Source organism: Nyctereutes procyonoides, unplaced genomic scaffold, assembly GCF_905146905.1.
Source record: "Nyctereutes procyonoides isolate TBG_1078 unplaced genomic scaffold, NYPRO_anot_genome, whole genome shotgun sequence".
Taxonomy (NCBI): domain Eukaryota; kingdom Metazoa; phylum Chordata; class Mammalia; order Carnivora; family Canidae; genus Nyctereutes; species Nyctereutes procyonoides.
The window spans coordinates 32,349-55,856 of NW_026575141.1; the positions used below are offsets into that span (position 1 = coordinate 32,349).

Consider the following 23,508-nt stretch of genomic DNA (forward strand, 5'->3'; position numbering starts at 1 on the left):
ATGGAGAACATCAACTGGCTGGCTAACCACACTGGGAGGTCAGATTTCATCCTAGTGGGACTCTTCAATAAATCCAAACACCCAGCTCTCCTTTGTTTGGTCATTTTTGTGGTTTTCCTAATGGCCTTGTCTGGAAACACCATCCTGATTCTACTGATACATTCTGATTCCCACCTCCACACCCCTATGTACTTTTTTATCAGCCAACTATCTCTCATGGACATGATGTATATTTCCGTTACTGTGCCCAAGATGCTCATGGACCAAGTCATGGGTATGAATAAGATCTCAGCCACAGAATGTGGGATACAGATGTTTCTGTATGTGACACTAGCAGGTTCAGAATTTTTTCTTCTAGCCTCCATGGCCTATGACCGCTATGTGGCCATCTGCCATCCTCTCCGTTACCCTATCCTCATGAACCATCAGGTGTTGCTCATCCTAGCATCTGGCTGCTGGTTCCTGGGCTCAGTGGATGGCTTCTTGTTCACTCCCATCACCATGACCTTCCCCTTTTGCAGATCTCGGGAGATTCATCATTTCTTCTGTGAAGTCCCTGCTGTATTGAAACTCTCTTGTTCAGACACTTCCATCTATGAGGTTTTCATGTATCTGTGCTGTGTGCTCATGCTTCTCATTCCTGTGACAGTCATTTCAGGCTCTTACTACTTTATCCTCATCACCATCCACAGGATGAACTCAGCAGAAGGCCAGAAGAAGGCCTTTGCCACTTGTTCTTCCCACATGACTGTGGTCATCCTCTTCTATGGGGCTGCGATTTATACTTACATGCTCCCCAATTCCTACCATACACCTGAGAAGGACATGATGGTATCTGTCTTTTACACCATACTCACTCCTGTGCTAAACCCTTTGATCTATAGCCTAAGAAATAAGGATGTTATGGGAGCGCTGAAGAAAATGCTGAATATGGGACCTGGTTTTCAAGAAACTCTAAAGTAGGGTCCCTGGGTGGCTCAGTAGGTTAAGCATATGTCTTTGGTTTAGGTAATGATCCCAGGATCCTGGGATCTAGAACTGCATCAGACTCCCTGCTCAGGGGGGAGTCTGCTTCTCTTTCTCCCTCTGTTCCTCCCACCCACTCATATTCTCTCTCTCTCTCTCTCTCAAATTAAATCTTTAAAAAATAAATTATAAAGTAGGAAAATTTGATATTACTTTGATTTTTCTTCTCTATGACACATTGTAAGTTTATAATTTTATGTCAACCTTATTCCTTCAACTTTTTATGCCATTGTGTTCATCTCACTTTTGCATCTTCGTTTTTTAAAAATATTGCCTCCCTGTACTATAAAACTCTTTAATTTTCTAATTCTTATCCTTTCAACATGTATTATACAATTATATAGTGATGTTATATTTACTGAAGTTGATAACTGCCCTCTGATTCTTAAGAAATGCATAATTAAAATATTTAAAGGAAAAAAGTTTGATTCTATAAAACTGATTCAAGTGAGGGTTAAGGAAAAGGGTGATAACGAAAAAGAGGTAAAAATGTTAACAGCTGTTCAATCTCAGTAAAAGGTATGTGGCTGTGGTTTGTACTATTCTTATTTATGCTACTTTTCTGTAATAATAGAATTATCCCATATAAACAGCTACAATATAATCCTTTTTTAAGGGCAGTGTAAGTGACATATCTTATAAAATATGTTCATTTCAATGTGACTAATTATTAGCGGGACAATCTTGTCATCTCCCTACCATGTATCATCCCTTAATTTGCTAGACCTTAATGATGTACACTATGTGGATATGGTCCAAAAATGAAAGCACCAAGTTGTTAAAAGCCCTACCAAATGATAGGTTTAATATCCATATTTGCATAAAAATGGGGAAAAATATGAATCCAGATAGGAAGGAAGATTTAGGGAAGGTTCCTTGCCTGAGGTGATATCTGAGCTGAGTTTGAAGTACGTAATTTATTAGATGAAAAAGATAAGCAGAATATCAAATATTCAAACTTAGTTATTTATTCAATTATTTAATAAATATTTTATACTCTATTATAATCCAAAATAAAAGCTAAATGAGATTAAAGTATGAATGAACACTATGTGATTGCTGTTTTCAAAGAATTTGAAACTCTATAGTTTTATATGCAAATAGGATACACCTTGATACTCATGTGCAAAGTACACAGCTCATAAGGACACTTCTATCCTACCTGTGACACACAAATTTGGTCAAAAAGGGGAACTCAGATCAGACTCTAGAACTCTGTGTTGAATGTCGATGAGTATGGGAGTCTGTGGAAGAGGGAGTTTTCTCAGGGACAATATGCCACAGAAAAGGTGCAACACGAGTAAAGGTCAGAAGGTTGGCAAAGTATAAAAGGTAAGTGTTTCTATTGTTCTTCCTTTCCTACTTTACTTTATAGACGTGTTTCTTGCTCTTCTGTGCCCCAGAGATCTACATACAGTAGTAAAATGATTAGATCTGCATTTTAGAGATGTCAAATTAATGGTCAATTGGGAAAGTGCAGCACTGCAAGTAGAGAGACCAATGAGTGAAGATGGTGAAGTAGATGGTACTGATCTAAGTGAAATGGACCATGCCTTGACACCAGGATGGACTGGATGGAGGAAAGGGATATTTAGAGTATGTGGGGCCTTTTGAATCTGTTGCATAAAACCACTGACATGATTAAAATAACTACCATTTTATAATGGGCATCCAACTCATGAAGAATCAGTTTCAAAAGTAAAAATTCATTTTTTCCCCTTGGCATACTTGATTAGTTCATGACTGTAAAATAAAGATCTTGCAGTATTTTGGAGAACAATATCAGAAAACTAGTTCCCAATACTTTTTTGTTTCAGTAAAACTGAATTAATACAAAATGCCACTCTAAAGTAATTGAGAAATGTATGTATCTCCCCTCAATTTTCATGACTATCATGATACATTTGATGGTTCCATTTACAACACTCTATACATGGAGAACAAAATGAGACAAAATAAAACAAAATGTGGTGTTGAGACATATTATTTCAAAGATTTTTAAAAATTACCCTGTTTTGAACCAAAAATATCGAATTAAACATGTTTTTAGAACAATTGCTTTTCTTTTTTAGATAATGTGTCTAAAATGTGATGTCCATTGTCTCTACTAATAAGAATTTAAAAGAACAATGCATTCAATAAAGTTATTTATCAAATGATATATGGTATCAAATACTTAGAATTGGTGCTCCAAATTTCTTGCAACTAGAGTTAAAAACTGAAATGGAAGAGCTGCAGGCATTCAAGTGCACTTACTTATAAGTCCCAAATAAGTACCTGCTCTAAAATAGTCTAAAAATTTCAAATTTCTTATTTATTCATGTGCTTTTGTGAGTGATATCATCAGCATTTTTTATGAATCATTTTTATCCCATGAATCAATTTTATCCCATGGCATCAAGACTTAAGATTTCTATATCCCAGAGCACATTAAGGACCATTATTGGAATTCTTCATCCAACTTTAGAATTAAGAAACATAGATTAGGTAGAAAAATTTGCATTATTTTTCAGAAAATTTGTTTTCTTAAATGTGTTCAAAGAATAACATTTGAAAAATATAATGAACAAAACTATTTTCTAGGGATGCTAAAAAATGAGGCTTCTTAAACATAGATACATTAATTATTTTTCGCCTCTTAGGTTATTTGTAAGTATAAACATTTCCTTTTTAAGTTATTATTTGTAAACATATGTTTTAGTGTACCTGGCTGACACTGAGTTCAGAAAATGAAAACCTTTAATGATATGGCTAAAAACCTTTGAATTGTATAACTCAAACTTTTATTTTGGTGAGAAAACCAAGCTAAAACATGATTTTTTAACTCCGTGAACTATTTAAGTATCTTACCATTTCAGCGCTTGGAGACTGGGTTATATTCCATAGGATGGATATGTCCTCAGTTTCAAATAAGTTGTTTATTAATAAACTTAATGGTGTCACAATCTTGATAACTATTATTTGAAAAACGAGTCTCTGCTACAAATATCTTCACATAAATTATTACGTTGGTAGGAAAAATAATCAAAACTCAGCAATTGCACTGCTGGGGATTTACCCCAAAGATACAGATGCAATGAAACGCTGGGACACCTGCACCCCGATGTTTATAGCAGCAATGTCCACAATAGCCAAACTGTGGAAGGAGCCTCGGTGTCCATCGAAAGATGAATGGATAAAGAAGATGTGGGCTATGTATACAATGGAATATTACTCAGGCTTTAGAAAACATAAATTCCCACCTTTGGTTTCGTTTTTCTTTTCATTAGATTTTATTTTTTTTACTCATGAGAGATACAGAGCGAGAGAGAGAGGCAGAGACACAGGCAGAGGGAGAAGCATATTCCATGCAGGGACCCCAACATGGGACTCGATCCCGGGTCTCCAAGATCCCGCCATGGGCTGCAGGTGGCGCTAAAACGCTGCACCACCGGGGCTGCCCCCACCTTTGGTTTCCACGTGGATGGAACTGGAGGGTATTATGCTGAGTAAAATATGTCAATCGGAGAAGAACAAACATTATATGATGTCATTCAATTGGGGGATTTAAAAAATAGTGAAAGGGAATAAAGGGGAAAGGAGAAAAAAAATGAGTGGGAAATATCAGAAAGGGAGACAGAACATGAAAAGACTCCTAACTCTGGGAAAAGCACTAGGGTTGGTGGAAGGGGAGGGGGGCAGTGGTGGTGGCTGACCGGACTGACGTCATCACTTGACGGGATGAGCATTGGGTGTTACTGTATATGTGGGCAAATTGAACACAAATAAAAAATCAATTAAAAAAACACTGTGTATCGTGCTGTTTTAGGGTGAAATGTTCTGAACATATTTGTTAAGTTAAAAGAAAAGAAAAGAAAGAAAAAAAAGAAAAGAAAAGAAAAGAAAAGAAAAGAAAAGAAAAGAAAAGAAACGACAAATAAGCAGCATTTCCTTCGACATGGATGTAACTGGAGGGTATTATGCTGAGTGAAATAAGTCAATCGGAGAAGGACAAACATTATATGGTCTCCTTCATTTGGGGAATATAAAACATAATGAAAGGGAATAAAGGGGAAATGAGAAAAAAATCAGTCAGGAAATTCAGAAAGGGAAACAGAACATGAGAGACTCCAAACACTGGGAAACGAACTGGGGGTGGTAGAAAGGGAGGTGGGTCCACAGGGTGACGGGCACTGAGAAGGGCACTTGATGGGATGAGCACTGGGTGTTATTCTATGTGCTGGCAAATTGAACACCAATAAAAAATAAATTTAAGAAAAATTAAAAATAAAAGATTCAGCTGTAGTGCCATCTAGGTGGCAATTCCTTGCAGGGTAGGACAAGATTCTCCGGGCATATATGTTCCAAGTCAGCTTCTAATGTATGACGTCGTTTCTCCCATAGCTCACATTCACAGGTGCAGGAATCGAGGACTAGAACTGGGAGTGGTATTACTCACTATAACCCATCATGATCTACTTGCAAAATGTTTGCTTTCTGTTCCCACGATTTTATATTCTGCTGGACTAGAGGTCTCAGATTCAAAGAGAGACACAAAGCAATCCCACTGAACTGGAAATTGAAACTCGTGCAGGGACACTTTGAGCTCTTCATGCCTCTGAATCAATAGGCAAGGAAGGAAGTTACTATGCTGGCTGGGAAATTAATCCTGAATACGTGGGAGAAATTGGATGAACTCCATAATGGAGGTTAAGAAGAGTATGTGTGAAAATCAGAGGATCGTTAAGACATCTTTTGATATGACCTTCATGTTTTCGTTTTCATTTCCTTCCATGTATTTTTTAATTTACACTTTAATTTCCTGATTAACCCATTCATTATGAGCAGTAGGATATTCTTTAACCCCCAGGTATTAGTGCTATTTCCAATTTTTTTCTTGTGGTTGACCTTAAATTTAATGTCATTGTGGTTGGAAAATATGCATGGTATATGGTATAGTATTCATCTTTTTGTACTTGTGAAGGTCTGATTTGTGACCTGGTATGTGATCTATTCTGCAGAATATTTCATATGCACTCAAAAAGACTGTGTCTTCTGCTGTTTTAGGATGAAATGTTCTGAATATATTTGTTAAGTACAAAAAAGAGAAAAGAATAGAATAGAAATGACAAAGACGTACTGCTTGCTTCGTTGTGCTGGCAAATTGAAGGATGGAACTGGACGGTATAATGCTGAGGGAAAATAATCGAAGAAGGACAATTATTATACGGTGTCATTCATTTGGGATAATAAAAAATAGTGAAAGGGAATAAAGGGAACCGGAGAGAAAATGAGTGAAAATATCAGTTGAAGATGACAGAATATGAGAGACTCCTCTAACTCTGGGAAACGAACAAGGGGTACTGGAAAGGTTGTTGCCTGGGTGGTTGGGGTGACTGGATGACTGCGCTCAGGGGGGCACTTGACGGGATGAGCCATGGGTGATATGCTATATGTTGGCAAATTGGACTCTTCTCATTTAGGACCCAGCCCTTTCTGGCCATCCAGGTCACTGGGGAGAGGTCTGCTGTTAACCTACGACTTCTCCCCATAAAGTTTAGGGACCCCTTGTATCTTGCTGCTTTGAGGATCTTCTCTTTATCTTTGGAATTTGGAAGTTTCACCATGAAACATCAGGGTGTTGAAAGGTTTTCACTGAGTATAGGGGGGGAATCACTCTATCTCCAGGATCTGCATGCCTGATTCCTTCCCCAAGTTAGGGAAGTTCTCGGCTATGATTTCTTCAAATACACTTTCTGGTCCCTTTTTTAAAAAATTTTTATTTCTTTATGATAGTCACACACACACAGAGAGAGAGAGAGAGAGAGGCAGAGACACAGACAGAGGGAGAAGCAGGCTCCATGCAGGGAGCCTGACATGGGACTTGATCCAGGGTCTCCAGGATTGTGTCCTGGGCCAAAGGCAGGCACCAAACCGCTCTGTTCCTTTCGGCACCCTCTGGAACCGCCCTTTATTTTATTTTATTTTTTAACTTATTTTTTTAATTTTTTAAAAGATTTTATTTATTTATTCAGAGAGAGAGAGAGAGGCAGAGACACAGGCAGAGGGAGAAGCACGCATCATACAGAGAGCCTGACATGGGACTCGATCCAGGGTCTCCAGGATCACGCCCTGGGCTGCAGGTGGCGCTAAACCACTGCACCACCGGGGCTGCCCTGGAACCCCCTTTAAACATAGATTTTTCCTCCTGAGATTATAATTTATTTCCCTTAACCTTTCCTCGTGGTCTTTTGTTTTTCTCTCTTTTCCTCTGCTTCCTTCCTTGCCATCAATCTGTCTTCTATGTCACTAACTCGTTCTTCTACTTCATTAACCTCATCGTTAGGACCTCCACTTTGGATTGCATCTCATTCAACTGATTTTTAATTTCGGCCTGATTAGATCTATATTCTGAAGTCATGAAGTCTCTTGAGTCCTTTATGCTTCTTTTCTAGAGCCACCAGTAGCTTTATAATAGTGCTTCTGAATTGGCTTTCTGACATTAAATTGTAATCCAAAATTTGTAACTCTGTGGAAGCGAGGACTGTTTCTGGTTCTTTCTTTTGAGGTGAGGTTTTCCTTCTAGTCATTTTGCTCAGTGCAGAGTGACCAAAAACAAGTTGTATTGGGAAAAGGAGAAAAAGAGAGAAGAGAAAGAAGGAAATAAAAAGAAAAAAAAAAACAAAAAACAAAGAAGAGAAAAAAGAGAGAAGAAAAGAAAAAAGGGGAAAAACGGGGTGGGGAGCAAACAGAAATAAAAAAACAAAAGACAAAAAAAAAAAAAAAAAAAACAAGGGGGGGCTATCCTCTGATTCCATACACTGTAAATCCCTCGACTTCCCCTGGAACTTTCAAGTGCTGGTTGGTCAACAATTTGTTTTTCCCCTGTCCGTCTAGATGGTTTTCTGGGGGAGGGGCCTGCTGTGCTGATTTTCAGTTATTAGCACTTGGGGGCCTGGTTCAGGGCTCAGTGAAAGATGTTGAAGCTGTTTATCCTGTGAGGCCACTGTGAGGCTCACTGGGGGTTGTTTATCCTGTGAGGCCCCAGGAGGAACAACAACAGTGGCAGCGGCCAGCTCCGGAGCCCTGGAGTCAGCTCCCGCCGCAACTACAGAGCTCTCTGTCTGCAGGGCCCTGATGCTCCGGGGGCGGGCCCACTGATCTGCTCAGCTTGGGGCAGAAGTGTCCTTGCTGTCGTATGCCCTCCTGGCTTCTGCCTGTCCCCGGGGGAGCGCTGGATCCTGGGCTGTGTCCGCTATGCCCTGTGCTCCCGGGACTGCGCTGTTGAATTCGCGCTCCTGGTTGCGCAGCCCCCTCCCCGCAGAGCCTCTGCCAGAGCCACTTCTGAGCTACTCCCGGGGCCGCGCAGACTCTCCACTCTCCGTGCGCCTCCGCCACCCAAGCTGCCTCCCTGCTGCTCCCGTGGCTGAACAGCCTCCTCCCCCCGGAGCCTCCACCCGAGCCACCTCTGAGCTGCTCCCGAGTCCAGCCAGGCGCGCTGCAGCCCTTTAGCATCTGTATCTTTGGGGTAAATCCCCAGCAGTGCAATTGCTGGGTCATAGGGCAGATCTATTTTTAACTCTTTGAGGAACCTCCACACAGTTTTCCAGAGTGGCTGCACCAGTTCACATTCCCACCAACAGTGTAAGAGGGTTCCCTTTTCTGCGCATCCTCTCCAACATTTGTGGTTTCCTGCTTTGTTAATTTTCCCCATTCTCACTGGTGTGAGGTGGTATCTCATTGTGGTTTTGATTTGTATTTCCATGATGACAAGTGATGCAGAACATTTGCTCATATGCTTGTTGGCCATGTCTATGTCTTCCTCTGTGAGATTTCTCTTCATGTCTTTTGCCCATTTCATGATTGGATTGTTTGTTTCTTTGGTGTTGAGTTTAATAAGGTCGTTATAGATCTTGGAAACTAGCCCATTATCTGAAACGTCATTTGCAAATATCTTCTCCCATTCTGTAGGTTGTCCTTTAGTTTTGTTGACTGTATCCTTTGCTGTGCAAAAGCTTCTTATCTTCATGAAGTCCCAATAGTTCATTTTTGCTTTTGTTTCTTTTGCCTTCGTGGATGTATCTTGCAAGAAGTTACTGTGGCCGAGTTCAAAAAGGGTGTTGCCTGTGTTCTCCTCTAGGATTTTGATGGAATCTTGTCTCACATTTAGATCTTTCATCAATTTTGAGTTTTTCTTTGTGTATGGTGCAAGAGAGTGCTCTACCTTCATTCTTCTGCATGTGGATGTCCAATTTTCCCAGCACCATTTTTTGAAGACACTGTCTTTTTTCCAGTGGATAGTCTTTACTGCTTTGTCAAAAATTAGTTGACCATAGCGTTGAGGGTCCATTTCTGGATTCTCTATTCTGCTCCATTAATCTATGTGTCTGCTTTTGTGCCGATACCATATTGTCTTGATGATGACAGCTTTGTAGTACAATGTGATATCTGGCATTGTGATGCCCCTGGCTGTGGTTTTCTTTTTTAATATTCCCCTGGCTATTCGGGGTCTTTTCTGATTCCACACAAATCTTAAGATGATTTGTGCCAATTCTCCGAAGAAAGTCCATGGTATTTAGGTAGGGATTGCATTAAATGTGTAAATTGCCCTGGGTAGCATTGACATTTTCACAATATTAATTGTTCCAATCCGTGAGCATGGAATATTTTCCATGTCTTTGTGTCTTCCTCAATTTCTTTCAGAAGTGTCCTGTAGTTTTTAGGTTGTAGATCCTTTGCCTCTTTAGTTAGGTTTATTCCTATCTGTCTCACGCTTTTGGGTGCAATTGTAAATGGGATTGGCTCCTTAATTCCCCTTTCTTCACTCTCACTGTTAGGGTATAGAAATACAACTGATTTCTGGGCATTGATTTTATATCATGCCACACTGCCAATTGGCTGCATTAGTTCTTGCATCTTGGGCAGGAGTCTTTTGGGGTTTTTAGGTACAGTATCATGTCATCTGCCAGGAGGGAGAGTTTGACTTCTTCTTTGCCCATTTGAATGCCCTTTATATCTTTATGTTGCCTGATTGCTGTGGCTAGGACTTCTAATACTGTGTTGAATAGCAGTAGTGACAGTGGTCATCTCTGTCTTGTTCCTGATCTTCGGGGAGAGGCTCCCAGTGTTTCCCCATTCTGAATGATATATGCTGTGGGCTTTTCGTGATGGCTTAAGATGCTGGGGCATGATCCCTCTATCCCTACACTCTCAAGAGTTTTGATCAGGAATGGATGCTGTATTTTGTCAAATGCTTTCTCTGCATCTATTGAGAGGATCCTATGGTTCTCGTTTTTTCTCTTGATGATATAATCAATTACATTGATTGCTTTATGAGTGTTGAACCAGCTTTCCATCCCGTGGATAAATCCCAGTTGGTCATGTGAATAATCTTCTTAATGTACTGTTGGTTCCTACTGACTCATATCTTGTTGAGAATTTTTACATCCATGTCCATCAGGGATATTGGTCTGTTATTCTACTTTGTGGTGGGGTCTTGGTCTGGTTTTGGAAGTAAAGTGATGTTGGCCTTATAGAAGGATTTTGGAAGTACTCCTTCTCTGTTTATCTTTTGGAACAGCTTTAGTAGAATAGGTATGGTTTCTCCTTGAAACGTTTGATAGCATTCCCCTGGGAAGCTTTTGGCCCTGGACTTTTGTGCATTGGAAGTTTTTGAAGACTGTTTCAATTACCTCCCTGGTTATAGGCCTGTTCAGGTTTTCTGTTTCTTCCTGTTCCAGTTTTGGTAGTTTGTGGTTTTCCGGAAATGTGTCCATTTCTTCTAGATGCCTAATTATTGGTATATACCTGCTCCTAATAAGTTTTGAAGATCATTTGTATTTTTTGGTGTTGATGGTGATCGCTCCTTTCTCATTCATGATTTTATTAATTTGAATCTTTTCCCTCTTCATTGTAATAAGGCTTCCTAATGATTTATCTATCGTGTTAATTCTCTCAAAGAACCAACTCCTGGCTTTATTAATCTGTTCCACATTTCTTCTGGTCTCTATTTCATTGAGTTCTGCCCAAACCTTTATTAACTCTTCTTCTGCTGGGTGTAGGATCTATTTGCTGTTTTTTCTCTAGATCCTTAGGTGTAAGGTTAGCTTTTGAATTTGAGTTTTTTCCTGTTTTTGGATGAATGCTCGTGTTGTGATGTATTTCCCCCTCAGGAGTGCTTTTGCTGCATCCCAAGGATTTTGAACGGTTTTATCTTCATTCTCATTAGTTTCCATGAATCTTTTTAAGACTTCTCTAATTTCCTTCTTGACCCTTTCATCTTTTAGCTGGATGGTCCTTAAGCTCCACGTGTTTGAAATCCTTCCAAACTTCTTGTTGTGATTTAGTTCTAATTTCAAAGCATTATGGTCTGAAAATATGCAGAGGACGATCCCAATCTTTTGGTATCGTTTGAGACTTGATTTGTGACCCAGTATGTTGTCTAATCTGGAGAAAGATCCATGTGCACTTGACTAGAATGTGTATTCAATTGTTTTTGGATGGAAAGTTTCACAGATATCTGTGAAATCCATCTGTTACAGTGTATCATTTAAAGCTCTTGTTTCTTTGGAGATGTAGTGCTTAGAAATCCTGTCGATTGTAGAAAGTGCTACATTCAAGTCACCACATGTAAGTGTATAATTATCTAAGCATGTCTTAACTTTGGCTATTAATTGATTGATATACTTGACAACTCCCACATTTGGGGTATGAATATTGATTATTGTTAGGGCCTCTTGTTGGATAGATCCTTAAGTACGATATAGTTTCCCTCTTCATTTCTTACTACAGTTTTTGGGATAAACTTTAGTTTATCTGATCTAAAGATGGGTACTGCTCCTTTCTTTTGAGGACCATTGGAATGGTACGTGGTTCTCCAATTTTTTATTTTCAGGCTGTAGGTGTCCTTATGTCTAAGTTGAGGCTCTTGCAGACAGGAAATAGATGGGGTGCTTTTTTATCCAGTCTCAAACCGCAGCTGTGCCTTTTGATGGGGTCATTAGGCCCATTCACGTTCAGAGTTACTAATGAAAGATATGTATTTAGTGTCATCATGATACCTATTCAGTCACTGCTTTTGTGGATTGTTCGCTGGACTTCCTCTAGACAGAATTCTCCTTAGTATTTCTTGCAGAGCTGCTTTGGTGATCACATATTCTTTCATCTCCTGCTTATCTTGGAAGCTCTTTTTCTCTCCTTCTTTTCTGAATGAGAGCCTTGCTGGATACAGTATTCTTGGCCGCATGTTCTTCTCATTTAGGAACCTGAGTATATCCTACCAGCCCTTTCTGGCCTGCCAAGGCTCATGCACAGTTGTGCTGTTATGCTCATCCTTCTCCCCATAAATGTTAGAAATTTCTTGTCTCTTGCTACTTTAAGGATCTTCTCTTTATCTCTGGAATTTGCAAGTTACACTGTTAAATGTCGAGGTGTTGAGCGTTTTTTTATTGATTTTAGGGGTGTCAATCTCTCTATTTCCTGGATCTGAATGCCCGTTTCCCTCTCCAAATTAGGGAAGTTTTCAGCTATGATTTGTTCAAATACATATTCTGGGCCTCTGTCCCATTCGGCACCCTCGGGAACCCCCAGAAAACATAGATTTTTCCTTCTGAGGCTGTCATTTGTTTCCTTTAAACTTGCCTCATGAGCTTTAAGTAGTTTTTCCTCTTTTCCTCAGTTTCCCTCCTTGCCAACAACTTGTCTTCTGAGTCACTCACTCGTTTTTCTACCTTGTTAACCCTCATCGTTAGGACCTCTAGTATGGATTGCATCTCATTTAATTGATTTTTAATTTTAGACTGATTAGATCTAAATTTGCAGTCATGAAGTCTCTTGAATCCTTCATGCTTTTTTCAAGAGCCACCAGTAGCTTTAAAATTGTGCTTCTGAATTGGCTTTCTGACATTAAATTGTAATCCAAATTTTGTAAATGTGTGAGAGGGAGGACTGTTTCTGATTCTTTCTTTTGAGGTGAGGTTTTCCTTCTAGTGATTTTGCTCAGTGCGATGTGGCCAAAAACAAGGTGTACTGGATAGAAGCGTGAACTCTTCTCACACTGTAGCATTTCAGCTGATCTCTCTTTAAATATCAGGCCGAATACCTATGTTTTCAGGATGATTTGAAAGTTATCTAGGTAATTTGGCAGGAACAGGTGACTTGGGGACACTACTCTTCTGCCATCTTGCCCCCTCCTCCTCTGTTTTCCATTTAAACATGGTTTCTAGGCAACGATATCAGGAGGGTCACTCAGAATGCCCTCTGACATTGGCAACCTGAGCTGCATGGTGATTGGCCACGTGAAACAGGCCACCCTGAGAGCCTGCGTGATTGGCCGGTACATAGCAGTGACATCACAGAAGGGCATTCTGATGTACCTGGGCTGAAATAAAAGCATGGCAACCACGCACCTCCATGACTACAGAGATGGCACTTCAGTCACAGATCTCCCTGCTCTTCCTCAGGTTCTCTGCCCTGTTTTCTGCCCCTCTCCATGGCAAGCCCACTGCCACCCTCTCCTCCCCCAGGCCTCTGGCCAACACTTTGGGCTCCACCAGCATGTTTGGACCTCCTTTCATCATCCTCTGTCTTCCCGAGAGTCCAAGAACCCAGAGCAGGCGACTCCTGGTCCCATTTCCCACATTGAGGTTGGCCTGGCTGCTCACGATATATTCCCATGTGGCCTCTGGGAGCGGGACACTGGGAATCAGTACCATGTTTTCTCAGGAAGAGGGAAAACCTTTCCCACACCTCTGGGTTCACCACCATGCTCAACACAGGAAAGCTGTGAGTCCACGTCCTGAGGGAGCCCAGGGAACTCAGTGTTTCTCTGGAGCTCTCTAACCTAGCTCAGCACAGGGCACATGAATGCTTTAAACCTCCAGTCCACCAGTATGTGTACAATGCCTTCAGTACCACCAGGCACCCGGAAGAGAGGGGATTGTATGAAACAAGTAAGTCCTGGGTGAAAGAATCAACACATCACTGGACACAGTGGGGGTCACTGGGACACAGGCCCTCAGACCATGAGCTGCCTAACACAGCTCAGTAGTGGACAAATGGATCGTCCAGATCCCTGGCTGACCAGGAGCCCACAGACCACAAACCTTTGAACACAGTAGGACATGGAAAAAATGCAGTCCCCAGAACAGAGCACCTACCAGGAGCCCTCAGATTGGGAACCCACTGAACCCAGGTGCCCCAGGGCATGTGGGGGACCCAAACCCTGAAGGGACCAGGAACTCTCATACCACCAGTCTCCAGCTGAGCCCAGAAGAAGGCAAGGGGGTCCAGGGAACACTGGGTTTGCAGAGTGCCTCCAAATCATGAGCCCCACATCCCAGCTCATCATTGGGAAAATGAGGCACCTGCATAGTGGGATCAGCATGTTGCTTGGACCTGGAGACCAACATCACAGCTCAGCTGTACTCACTTAGGCCCCTGTTAAGGGGGCTCCCCTTGTGATTTGGACTTGGGGTTACACAACCCAGACATGGCTAGGCCAAGCAGACCCCTAGAATGCAGGCTCATCATGTGCCATTGGACCCCTAACTAACAGCATATGTCAGCACTAGGGCAAGCTGGCCTCTGCTTAGGAAGAATTCATGAGATTGAGAAAACTCCCATAGGACTTATCAAAGAAAAGATAAAGAATCCCAACAAATAAAATCATAAATGAAAGTGGCGGATCACAACCAACTGCAAATAAATACAATCAATTATAAAGAATATTATGAGCAATTATATGCCACCAAATTAGGGATCTGGAAACAGAATGGATGCTTTTCTGGAAGCTTATAAACTATGAGAACTGAAATAGGAAGAAATTGAAAATGGGAACAGATCCATAACTAGTAAAGTAATTGAAGTACTCATCAATAACTTCCCAGAAAACAACAGTCCAGAGCTGAATGCCTCCCAGAGAATTCAACCAAACATTTGAATAAGAAGTAATACATATCTGAAGCCGGACAAGATGGCAGAAGAGTAGGGTCCCCAAATCACCTGTCCCCACCAAACTACCTAGATAACCTTCAAATCATCCTGAAAACCTACAAATTCGGCCTGAGATTTAAAAAGAGACCAGCTGGAATGCTACAGTGAAAAGAGTTCATGCTTCTATCAAGGCAGGAAGACGGGGACAAAAGAAATAAACAAAAGGCATCCAAGGGGGAGGGGCCCCGCGAGGGGCCTGGCTAAGACCAGCGCCAGTATCTCCAGGACATGAAAGCCCCGTCCTGGAGAAGTAGTAGTTTCACCAATCTTCCAGGACAGAAAGGGGCTCGCAGGGAGTTAGAGTGGGATCCCAGGAGGGGCGGGGATGACCTCAGGCTCCCAGGGCCACTAACAGAGCACCTATGCCCCAGGGAGAGCATGCCGCACCCCGCGGGCAAGCTCCCTAAAGGGCTGCAGCGCACCCACGGCTGGACCGGGGGGAGCAGCTCAGAAGCAGCTCAGGTGGGGGCTCCTCGCAGAGGGGGCTGCGTGGCCCTGGGAGCAGTTCGGCGACAGTAGAGGCAGACGCTCTGCGCAGAGGGGGCTCTGTGGCCACGGGAGCAGTTCGGTGGCGCCTCAGGCGGTGGCTCCGCACAGAGGGGCCTGCGGGGCCCGGGAGCAGCTCGGAGGCGGCTTGGGCAGAGGCTCCGCGCAGAGAGCTGCGCGGTCGGGAGCGCTATTCCAACAGCGCAGGCCCGGGAGCGCAGGCCGCCAGGGACACAGCCCGAGATCCGGCGCTCCCCCCGGAACAAGCAGAGGCGGGGAGGGCCCAGGGCAGCAAGGACGCTCCTGCCGCCAGGCAGCCCCGAGCTGATCAGATCAGCGGCCCTTGCCCCCGGAGCATCCAGGCTTCTGTAGACTGAGAGCTCCATAGATACTGTGGGAGATTACTCCAGGGCTCCAAAGCTTGCTGCCGCCACTGTGGTTGTTCCTCCTGGGGCCTCACAGGATAAACAACCACAACTGAGCCTCAGAGTGGCCTCACTGATAAACAAACATCTTTCACTGATCCCAGCACCAGGCAGGGGGCTGAGCAGCTCCCCCAAGTGCTAACACCTGAAAATCAGCACAGCAGGCCCCCTCCCAGAAGACCAGCTAGACTGGCAGGGGAAAAACAAAGTATTGACCAAGCAACACTGTAAAGTTCCAGGGGAATTCGAGGGCTTTATAATTTACAGAATCAGAATCAGAGGATACTCCCCCTTGTTTTTCTTTTTTTTATTTCTGTTTGCTTCCCCCCTTTTTCCCTTCTTCTTTTCTTCTCTTTTTTCCTCTTTTTGCTCCTTTCTTTTTTTTCATTTTTCTATTTCCTTTTTCTTTTTTTCTTTTTCTTCTATCTTATTCTCCTTTTCCCAATACAACATGTTTTTGGCCACTCTGCTCTGAGCAAAATGACTAGAAGGAAAAACTCACCTCAAAAAAAAAAAAAAAAAAGAATCAGAAATACTCCTCTCAACCACAGAGTTATAAAATCTGGATTACAATTTAATGTTAGAAAGCCAATTCAGAAGCACTATTATAAAGCTACTGGTGGCTCTAGAAAAAAGCATAAAGGACTCAAGAGTCTTCATGATTGCAGAATTTAGAATCAGGCAGAAATAAAAATCTATTAAATGAGATGCAATCCAAACTAGAGGTCCTAACGACGATGGTTAATGAAGTGGAAGAACAAGTGAGTGACATAGAAGACAAGTTGATGGCAAAGAGGGAAACTGAGGAAAAAAGAGAAAACAGGACTAAAAGATCCTGAGGATAGGCTAAGGGAAATAAATGACAGCCTCAGAAGAAAAAAAATCTACATTTACCTGGGGTTCCTGAGGGTGCCGAAGGAACAGAGGTCCAGAATACGTATTTGAACAAATCATAGCTGAAATCTTCCCTAATTTGGGGAGGTTAGGCATTCAGATCCAGAAATAGAGAGATCTCCCCCTAAAATCAATAAAAAAAAAACCTCTCAACACCTCGACGATAAATAGTGGAACTTGCAAATTCGAAAGAAAAAGAGATCTTTAAAACAGCAAGAGTCAAGAAATCTCTAACTTTTATGGGGAGAAGTATTAGGATAACATCAAACCTCTCCACAAAGACCTGGCAGGCCAGAAAGGGCTGGCAGGATATATTCAGGGTCCTAAATGAGAAGAACATGCAGCCAAGAATACTGTATCCAGCAATGCTCTCATTCAGAACAGAAGGAGAGATAAAGAGCTTCCAAGATAGGCAGAAACCAAAAGAATATGTGACCACGGGCCAGCTCTGCAAGAAGTACACAGGGGGATTCTGTAATAGCGGAAGTCCAGGGGAACAATACACAAAAACAGGGACTGAATAGGTATCATGATGACACTAAATCCATATCTTTAAATTGTAATTCTAAACGTGAATGCGCTTAACGACCTCAGCAAAAGGCGCAGCTGCAGTTTCAGACAGGATAAAAGAGCAAAACCCATCTATTTTCTGTCTACAAGAGACTCATTTTAGACATAAGGACACCTACAGCCTGAAAATAAAAGGTTGGAGAACCATGTACCATTCCAATGGTCCTCAAAAGAAAGAAACAGGGGTAGCCAATCTTATATTAGATAAACTAAACTTTATCCCAAACTCTGTATTAAGAGATGAAGAGGGAAACTATATTGTAATTAAAGGATCTATCCAACCACAGGACCTAACAATCATCAATTTTTATGCCCCAAGTGCGGGAGCTGTCAAATATAGCAATCAATTAATAACCAAAGTTAAGACATTCTTAGAGATTAATACACTTATACCTGGTGACTTGAATGTAGCGCTTCCTACAACTGAAAAGTTTTCCAAGCAGAACATCTCCAAAGAAACAAGAGCTTTAAATAATACACTAGACCAGATGGAATTAACAGACATTTACAAACTTTCCATCCAAACACAATTAAATCCACATTCTTCTCGAGTGCACATGGAACTTTCTCCAGATTAGACAACATACTGGGTCACAAATCAGGTCTTAAAGACACCCAAAGATTGGGATCGTCCCCTACATATTTTCAGACCATAATGCTTTGAAATAAGAACTAAATCACAAGAAGAAGTTTAGAAGGATTTCAAACACATGGAGGTTATGGAACATCCTGCTAAAAGATGAAAGAGTCAAGTAGGAAATTAGAGAAGAATTATAAAGTTTCATGGACACCAATGAGAATGAATATACAATGGTACAAAATCTTTGGGATACAGCACAAGCAGTCCTGAGGGAGAAATACATCGCATTATGAGTATCCATCCAAATACTGGAAAGGACTCAAATACAAGCACGAACCTTACATCTAAAGGAGATGGAGAAAAAACAGCAAATAGATCCTACACCCAGCAGAAGAAGAGAGTTAATAAAGATTCGAGCAGAACTCAATGAAATAGAGACCAGAAGAAATGGGGAACAGATGAACAAAGCCAGGAGTTGGTTCTTTGAAAGAATTAATAAGATAGATAAAGCATTAGCCAGCCTTATTAAAAAGAAGACACAGTAGATTCAAATTAATAAAATCATGAATGAGAAAGGAGAGATCACTACCAACAGCAAGGAAATACAAACGATTTTAAAAACATATTATGAACAGCTAAACGCCAATAAATTAGGCAATCTAGAAGAAATTGACGCTATTCTAGAAAGCCACAAACTATCAAAACTGGAACTGGAAGAAATACAAAACCTGAAGAGGCCAATAACCAGGAAAGAAATTGAAGCAGTCATCAAAAACCTCCAAAGACACAAAAGTCCAGGGCCAGATGGCTTCCCTGGGGAATTCTATCAAACGTTTAAAGAAGAACCCATTCCTATTGTACTAAAGCTGTTAGGAAAGACAGAAAGAGACAGAGTAATTCCAAACCCATTCTATGAGGCCAGCATCACCTTAATTCCAAAACCAGACAAAGACCCCACCAAAAAGGAGAATTACAGACCAATATCCCTGTTGAACATGGATGCAAAAATTCTCAACAAGATACTAGCCAATAGGACAGAACAATACATTAAGAAGATTATTCACCATGACCAAGTAGGATTTATCCCTGCGACACAAGGCTGGTTCAACATTCGTAAAATAATCAATGTCATTCATCACATAAGCAAGAGAAAAACAAGAACCATATGATCCTCTCAATAGATACAGAGAAAGCATTTGACAAAATGCAGCATCCATTCCTGATCAAAACTCTCCAGAGTGTAGGGATAGAGGGAACATTCCTCAACATCTTAAAAGCCATCTACGAAAAGCCCACAGCAAATATCATTCTCAATGGGGAAGCACTGGGAGCCTTTCCCCTAAGATCAGGAACAAGACAGGGATGTCCACTCTCACCACTGCTATTCAACATAGTACTAGAAGTCCTAGCCTCAGCAATCAGACAACAAAAAGACATTAAAGGCATTCAAATTGGCAAAGAAGAAGTCAAACTCTCCCTCTTCGCCGATGACATGATACTCTACATAGAAAACCCAAAAGCCTCCACCCCAAGATTGCTAGAACTCATACAGCAATTCGGCAGTGTCACAGGATACAAAATCAATGCCCAGAAGCCAGTGGCATTTCTATACACTAACAATGAGACTGAAGAAAGAGAAATTAAGGAGTCAATCCCATTCACAATTGCACCCAAAAGCATAAGATACCTAGGAATAAACCTAACCAAAGAGGTAAAGGATCTATACCCTAAAAACTACAGAACACTTCTGAAAGAAATTGAGGAAGACACAAAGAGAAGGAAAAGTATTTCATGCTCATGGATTGGAAGAATTCATTTTGTGAACATATCAATGATACCCAGGGCAATTCACATGTTTAATGCAAACCCAATCAAAATACGATGGACCTTCTTCAGAGAATTGGAACAAATTATTTTAAGATTTTTTTGTGGTATCAGAAAAGACCCTGAAAAGTCAGGGGAATTTTGAAAAAGAAAACCATAGCGGGGGCATCACAATGCCGGATTTCAGGTTGTACTACAAAGCTATGGTCATCAAGACAGTGTGGTACTGGCACAAAAACAGACACACAGATTAATAGAACTGAATAGAGAATCCAGAACCGAATAGGACCCTCAACTTTATGGTCAATGAATATTCAACAAAGGAGGAACGACTATCCACTGGAAGAAAGACAGTCTCTTCAATAAATGATCCTGGGAAAATTGGACATCCACATGCAGAAGAATGAAAGTAGACCACTCTCCTGTACCATACACAAAGATAACTGAAAATGGATGAAAGATCTTAAGTGAGACAAGATTCCATCAAAATCCTAGAGGAGAACACAGGCAACACCCTTTTTGAACTCGGCCACAGTAACTTCTTGCAAGATACATCCACGAAGGCAAAAGAAACAAAAGCAAAAATGAACTATTGGGACTTCATCAAGATAAGAAGCTTTTGCACAGCAAAGGATACAGTCAACAAAACTCAAAGACAACCTACAGAATGGGAGAAGATATTTGCAAATGACGTATCAGATAAAGGGCTAGTTTCCAAGATCTATAAAGAACTTATTAAACTCAACACCAAAGAAACAAACAATCCAATCATGAAATGGGCAAAAGACATGAAGAGAAATCTCACAGAGGAAGACATAGACATGGCCAACATGCACATGAGAAAATGCTCTGCATCACTGGCCATCAGGGAAATACAAATCAAAACCCCAATGAGATATAACCTCACACCAGCAAGAATGGGGAAATTTAAGACAGGAATGGGTAGTGGGAAGTGAGGTGCTTGGGGGGTTGGGGTGACTGGATGACGGGCTCTAGGGGAGCACGTGAACGGATGAGACCTGGGTGATATGCTATATGTTGGCAAATTGAACTCTTCTCATTTAGGACCCTGAATATATCCTTCCAGCCCTTTTTGGTCTTCCAGGGCTCTGTGGAGAGATCTGCTGTTAACCTAATACTTCTCCCCATAAATGTTAGGGATCACTTGTCTCTTAGTGCTTTGAGGATCTCTCTTTATCTTTGAAAATGCAAGTTTCACCATGAAATGTCAGGGTGTTGAACGGTTTTTATTAATTTTGTGTGTGGTGGGGATCGCTCTATCTCGAGGATGTGCATGCCTGTTTCCTTCCCCAAGTTAGGGAAGTTCTCGGCTAAGATTTGTTCAAATACACTTTCTGGTCCTCTCTTCCTTTCCGCAACCTCTGGAACTCCCTTTCAATGTAGATGTTTCCTTCTGAGGCTGTCATTTATTTCCCTTAACCTTTCTTCATTGTCTTTTTATTTCTTTTTTTTTCCTCAGCATCCTTCCTTGCCATCAACGTGTCTTCTATGTCACTCGTCGTTCTTCTACCTCATTAACCTCATTGTTAGGACCTCCATTGTGGATTGCATCTCATTTAATTGATTTTAATTTTGGCTTGATTATATCTAAATTCTGCAGTCATGACGTCTCTTGAATCCTTCATGCTTTTTTCCAGAGCCATCAGTAGTTTTATAATTGTGCTTCAGTACAATTGGCATTCTGACATCAAATTGTCACCCAAATTCTGTTACTCTGTGGGAGAGAGGACGGTTAGTGATCGTTTCTTTTGTGGTGAGTTCTTCCTTCTATTCATTTTGCTCAGTACAGAGTGGCTAAAAACAAGTTGTACTGGAAAAAGGAAGGAAATAAAGAAAAAAGGGGGGAACAAAAAACAAACCAACAAAACACAAGAAACGTTTCAAAATTTAAAAAAAACATAACAAGGAGGGGTCTCCTCTGATTCTATATACTGTAAGTCCCTCAACTTCCCTGGAGCTTTCTAGCGCTGCATGGTTAAGAATTTGCTCTTCCCCTTTCCTTCCAGCTGGTCTTGTGAGGGAGGGTCCTGCTCTGCTGATAGTCAGGTGTGAGCACCAGGGGAGCTGCCCCGCCCCCTGCCAGGGGCACGGCTCCCTGGGAGCTGTTTATCCTGTGAGGCCCATGTTCCCTGGCCGACCCACTCCGACCCAGGCGCAAGGTGACATAGGAACAACTACACTGGCGGCGGCCAGCTCTCCAGCCCTGGAATCAGCTCCCACATGAAGTCCTGCAGCTCCCAGTCCGCAGGAGCCTGGCAGCCCCGGGTGTCGGCGGCACTGACCTGCACAGCTTGGGTGTGCCCGGTGGCAGGAGTGTCCTCGCTGTCCTGTGTCCTCCCGGCCCCAGATTGCCCAAGGGGATCACCAGATCCTGGGCTTTGTCACCTGGGGCCCTGGGCTCCGGGGCCTGCGCCACTGGAATCGCTCTCCCAGGGCCGCGCATTCCCCTCCTCGCCAAGCCGCGGCCAGAGCCACCACCTGAGCTGCTCCCAGGATCCGATGGGTGCCCGCTCCAGACCTTTTCAGAGCTCAGCCCATGATGTGTGACGGGCTGTCCCCACTTCCTCTGTTAGTGACCCCGGGACCAGGGGCTCCACTGCCCCACCTGGGATCCTGCCTGAGTTCCCTGTGAGCGCCTTTCCATCCGGGAAGATTGGTAAATTTCCTGATTCTCGCTGTCTGGGCTTTCCTGTCCTGGAGTGTCTCCTGCCCGGCTCTTCGTGGGGGTTCTCCCCTCCCACGCAGGAGTCGTTATTTATTTTTTCGTCTTCCTACCTTGATATAAGCTCAAAGTCTTCTCTCTGTAACCTTCCAGCTGTTCTCTCTTTAAATCCCAGGCCGAATTCGTAGGTTTTCAGGATGATTTGAAAGTTATCTAAGTAAGTTGTTGGGGATAGGGGATTTCAGAATCCTACTCTTCGGCCATCTTGCCGACAGCCTTGGCTCTCATTATCTTGATTTCCTATTTTCCCATTCTATTTACACAAATATGTTATTTTGTCTTATTTTTATTTTACTTGTTAAAAATTTGAATTCAATTTGCCAGCATATCATAAACCATTAGTTTCAGATGTAGCGATCCATAAATTATCATTTGTGTGTAACACCCAGTGCTCCTCACACCACATGCCTTCCTTGATGCCCCTTACCCAGGTCCTGATCCCCCGTCCACTTCCCCTCTAGTGACCTTCAGTTTATTTCACAGAATTAAGAGTGTCATGGTTTTTCTCTCTCTCTGATGACTTCCCATTCAGTTTTCCCTCCCTTCCCCTATGATTCTATGCAATGTTTCTTATATTTCACATATGAATGAAACCCTATGATAATTGTCTTTCACTGACTGACTGATTTCACTCTCTAATACCCTCCAGTTCCATCCATGTCGATAGAAGTGGTAAAGATTCGTCCTTTCTAAAGGCTGAGTAATATCCCATTGTAACTATAGCCCACATCTTCTTTATCCATTCATCTGGCGATGGATATGTGGGCTCGTTCCACATTTTGACCATTGTGGACCTTGCTGCTGTGAACATTGGGGTGCAGGTGCCCCTTCTTTTCATTACCTCTGTATCTTTGTGGTAAATACCCTGTAGCACATTTGCTAGGTCATAGGGTAGCTCTGTTTTTAAGTTCTTGAGGAACCTGCACCCTTTTCAGCATGGCCGCTCCACTTTGTATTCTCAACAACAGTGCAAGACGGTACCCCTTTCT

At 42.1% G+C, this 23,508-nt stretch overlaps 1 protein-coding gene across 1 annotated transcript; it reads left to right on the forward strand.

Moving 5' to 3' along the window:
* On the forward strand, positions 1-963 carry LOC129498275 (olfactory receptor 2T4). The gene has a single exon (XM_055307583.1). The coding sequence runs from the start codon at positions 1-3 to the stop codon at positions 961-963; it is 963 nt and encodes a 320-aa protein (XP_055163558.1).
* The last annotated feature ends 22,545 nt before the right edge of the window (positions 964-23,508 follow it).

What these genes read in the sequence shown, in the direction of transcription:
- LOC129498275 (XM_055307583.1), top strand. Translation starts at nt 1, where the DNA reads ATGGAGAACATCAACTGGCTGGCTAACCACACTGGGAGGTCAGATTTC.